The 3,316-nt window shown below is 44.8% G+C and overlaps 1 protein-coding gene across 1 annotated transcript; it reads left to right on the top strand.

Moving 5' to 3' along the window:
- Positions 1–1,374: 1,374 nt before the first annotated feature.
- Positions 1,375–2,595, top strand: htr1fa (5-hydroxytryptamine (serotonin) receptor 1Fa). Its single transcript, XM_076104074.1, has one exon. It carries the CDS (start codon positions 1,375–1,377, stop codon positions 2,593–2,595), a length of 1,221 nt encoding a protein of 406 aa, XP_075960189.1.
- The last annotated feature ends 721 nt before the right edge of the window (positions 2,596–3,316 follow it).

Genomic DNA, 3,316 nt, shown 5'->3' on the forward strand with positions numbered 1-3,316 from the left:
AAGTTTTCACGGTGAATTGTTTTACCTGGCACTTTGCCATGTGTTAAGGTTAAGTGAACTGAAATCTCTTATCTCATTCAGTTGTCATGTACCTTTGCCACACCGCTCACCCACCCACCCCCCCAGTGGACCCACTCTGAGAATCGAACAGTCTCCGCAGAGACCTGGGAGTCAAGAGTTTGGCTGCCTTTGCTCCATCGCCAAATGAAGTAAAAGTACTGTACTACTTGTTGTTTCTATAGCAACAGTTCCCACTCATGTCTTCGGGGTACCGTGCAATGCGGAGAGTGAAGGAGAGCTGCAATGACAATCATACCTGAGTATATTGATTTAATCATAGAGGCTGTTGGTAAATTAATGGTAGACAAATATACAAATATGCCCAACATACAGAGAGGGGTATTTGTGGATTGCAACAGGCAACACAGAATATTTCTGTCTGATGTTGTATGTCTTTAAGTGTCAGTATGTTCACATGCCAACAATTACAAGAAAAGTTATCCGCCAATTTTGAATCTTTTTGAGTTTGAAAGGCCTCTGAAACAACATCAATTGTTATCGTTAAACTCAGGATAATCATATCAATGAGCAAGCCAATGAGCTATGTTAGACTGACCCGAATTGGAAGAGCAGGTGTCACATCGTGTGAATACTTACTTCAGCTCATAATAAGATCCAATGATCCAGAAAGCTGTCCTCAAGAATCAAGTTCATTTGAATTGAAACAGACATGCAAACACTAGTTTGTAAGAAACCATTCACTGTATCTGCTGTGTAGGTGTACACATCCTTGGCTGATTCTTTACTTTGCCGTTGTACCGTCTTCAATAGCTCTCTCTTGTTCCCTCTCTCTCTCCCAGGTGTTGATGAGTGACAGAGGTGATGTGATGGCAGCGCTAGCAGGCAGGACAGAACCGAGCCGACGGTCTGCTGCACACTGAACCAGCTGGATGCAACACGTTAGAGCCTAGACAGGTAGGAGTGGACAAGTTAAAATATAAAAATGTCAAAGCATTTACAACCATTTAAGGTTTCGAGACCTTGGACACAGTCCTTAAAGTCCATTATCTTTCAAGCACATTTTGAATGAAAACTTTCATTTTATCAGCCTTGGCATGTTTTGTATTTGAAATGCAGAAAGCAAAATCATTGTCTGTGACTGTTTGAAAGAAGAAGATGTAGGAATAATAGCACAATTTTTGCAATCATTTTATTGTGCTAAAATGCTGACTGGCTGATTAAATTCCACGCCAGCAAGATGACCAACAAAATAATATACACAGCAATCAAAAAAAAGATAATTTTTTGAAAATGAAGTGTCCCTAATCTCCTGTTATGTCTAATGCACAACTCCCTGTCCATTCTGCTTGCAGAATGGATTTCCCCAATTGCACTGAAGGGGTGTTTGCCACAAGCTGCAGTGGTAATGACTCTCTGGAGACCACTAAACTCCCTCCCAGTAAGATCCCGCTCACAATGACCCTGTCTGTACTGGCTATCCTGACTACATTCTTCAACTGCCTGGTGATCACAGCTATCGCAGTCACGCGCAAGTTGCACCACCCGGCCAACTACCTCATCTGCTCATTAGCAGTGACTGACCTGCTGGTGGCTGTGCTGGTCATGCCCTTCAGTATTATGTACATTCAGAAAGAAACCTGGCTCATGGGCCAGGTGGTGTGTACCATCTGGTTGAGTGTGGATATCACCTGTTGCACATGCTCCATCCTGCACCTTGCTGCAATCGCCATCGACCGTTACAGAGCCATTACTGATGCAGTGGAGTACTCTCGCAAACGCACGGGGGCCAGGGCTGGGGCGATGGTGGCAGTGGTGTGGCTCTTGTCCATCCTCATCACACTTCCTCCTCTAATCTGGCGGCACTACAGTGGGGATTCAGAGCAGGAAGACCAGTGCATCATGATGCACCATCACATAACCTTCACCTTGTACTCCACCCTTGGAGCGTTCTACATCCCCCTGATGCTCATCCTCATCCTCTACTACAAAATCTACCGTGCTGCTCAGACCCTGTATATGCGCAGGGAAGCCAGCCGGGCAAGCCGTCACTCATGTATGACCAATGGAAGCATGATCCCGTCATCCTACCCTGCTGGAGAAGGCGCCGACGATGGTGGACCTCGAAGTCCGGAGCCAATAAGTCCACCAGAAAAGTCTTTCTCTGAACCCTCAACTGAGGAACCGCCACGTGACCGGGTGCGTGCATCGGTAAAGGTTTTCCAGTGCAAGTCGCGCCGGAACGAGTCACGTAGTGAGTCACGGAGTGAGTCACGTAGTGAATCACGTAGGAGTCAGTTTTACCAAGGACCACGGATCTCGGGCTCACGGGAGCGCAAAGCGGCATCAATGTTGGGGTTAATAATAGGGGCCTTTGTCATCTGTTGGTTGCCATTTTTTGTCAAGGAAGTGATTGTCAACACCTGCGGTTCTTGCAGTACTTCGATGGAGATGGCTGACTTTCTGACATGGTTGGGCTACCTAAACTCGCTGATCAACCCCCTCATCTACACCATCTTTAATGAAGACTTCAAAAAAGCTTTCCAAAGACTCGTTAGGTGCAGTAATTACCTCTGATGGATCAATTACGCACAATCATAACCCATACTTTACAACACGTGTAACCAGGAGGGGACAAACTAAAGGCTGGGGGTACTGCCTGAGAGACAATAATGATTGACAACCATTTCCAGATGCTCCACCAGGAACTCCAACAGCCTAAATAGCAGGAGCAGAGCAACGAGCTTTGCAGCAAAGTTCCACATTGAAATCCAAGTCCTGCTATTAATAGAACAGCCTGAGATTCCCTTGATGTTAATTGGTGTGTTTGAAAGGACACTGACATATTGGTTTTGAGAAAATGGGCCATCGCTGACCTTTTTGAGGCCTGGGTTCTGAACATTACTGATCAACCCCATTAAAGGGCTTTGAAACAGCTGACCATTAAGGATTTTCCATCTAATGACCTCCCTTTTATCTAGTCCAAGCTGCTGGCTAACATGTGTAAAATTCCACAGCATACCAAGTTGTGATTTCCTGTGGCCATGGCGTTATAGAGGGTGACTTTTATCTGACTGACTGCCGCAGTGATTGTGAACAGAAATTGTTGTTGAATGTGATATGTATTGAGCGAAACCCTCCAACAAATATGAATTATATATTTGTAGATTGTTAAAGCTTTCTGTCAGGTAATGGCAACAATACTGTCTTAATCCATTTGACAATCTGAAAGCGCAAAGTTATTGACTGCCTTTCAACATAATTTATCATGTTTTAAATGTTTAGGATTAACAGCTAA

Source organism: Anarhichas minor, unplaced genomic scaffold, assembly GCF_050575085.1.
Source record: "Anarhichas minor isolate MPS153535 unplaced genomic scaffold, ASM5057508v1 ptg000004l, whole genome shotgun sequence".
NCBI classification, from domain to species: Eukaryota; Metazoa; Chordata; class Actinopteri; order Perciformes; family Anarhichadidae; genus Anarhichas; species Anarhichas minor.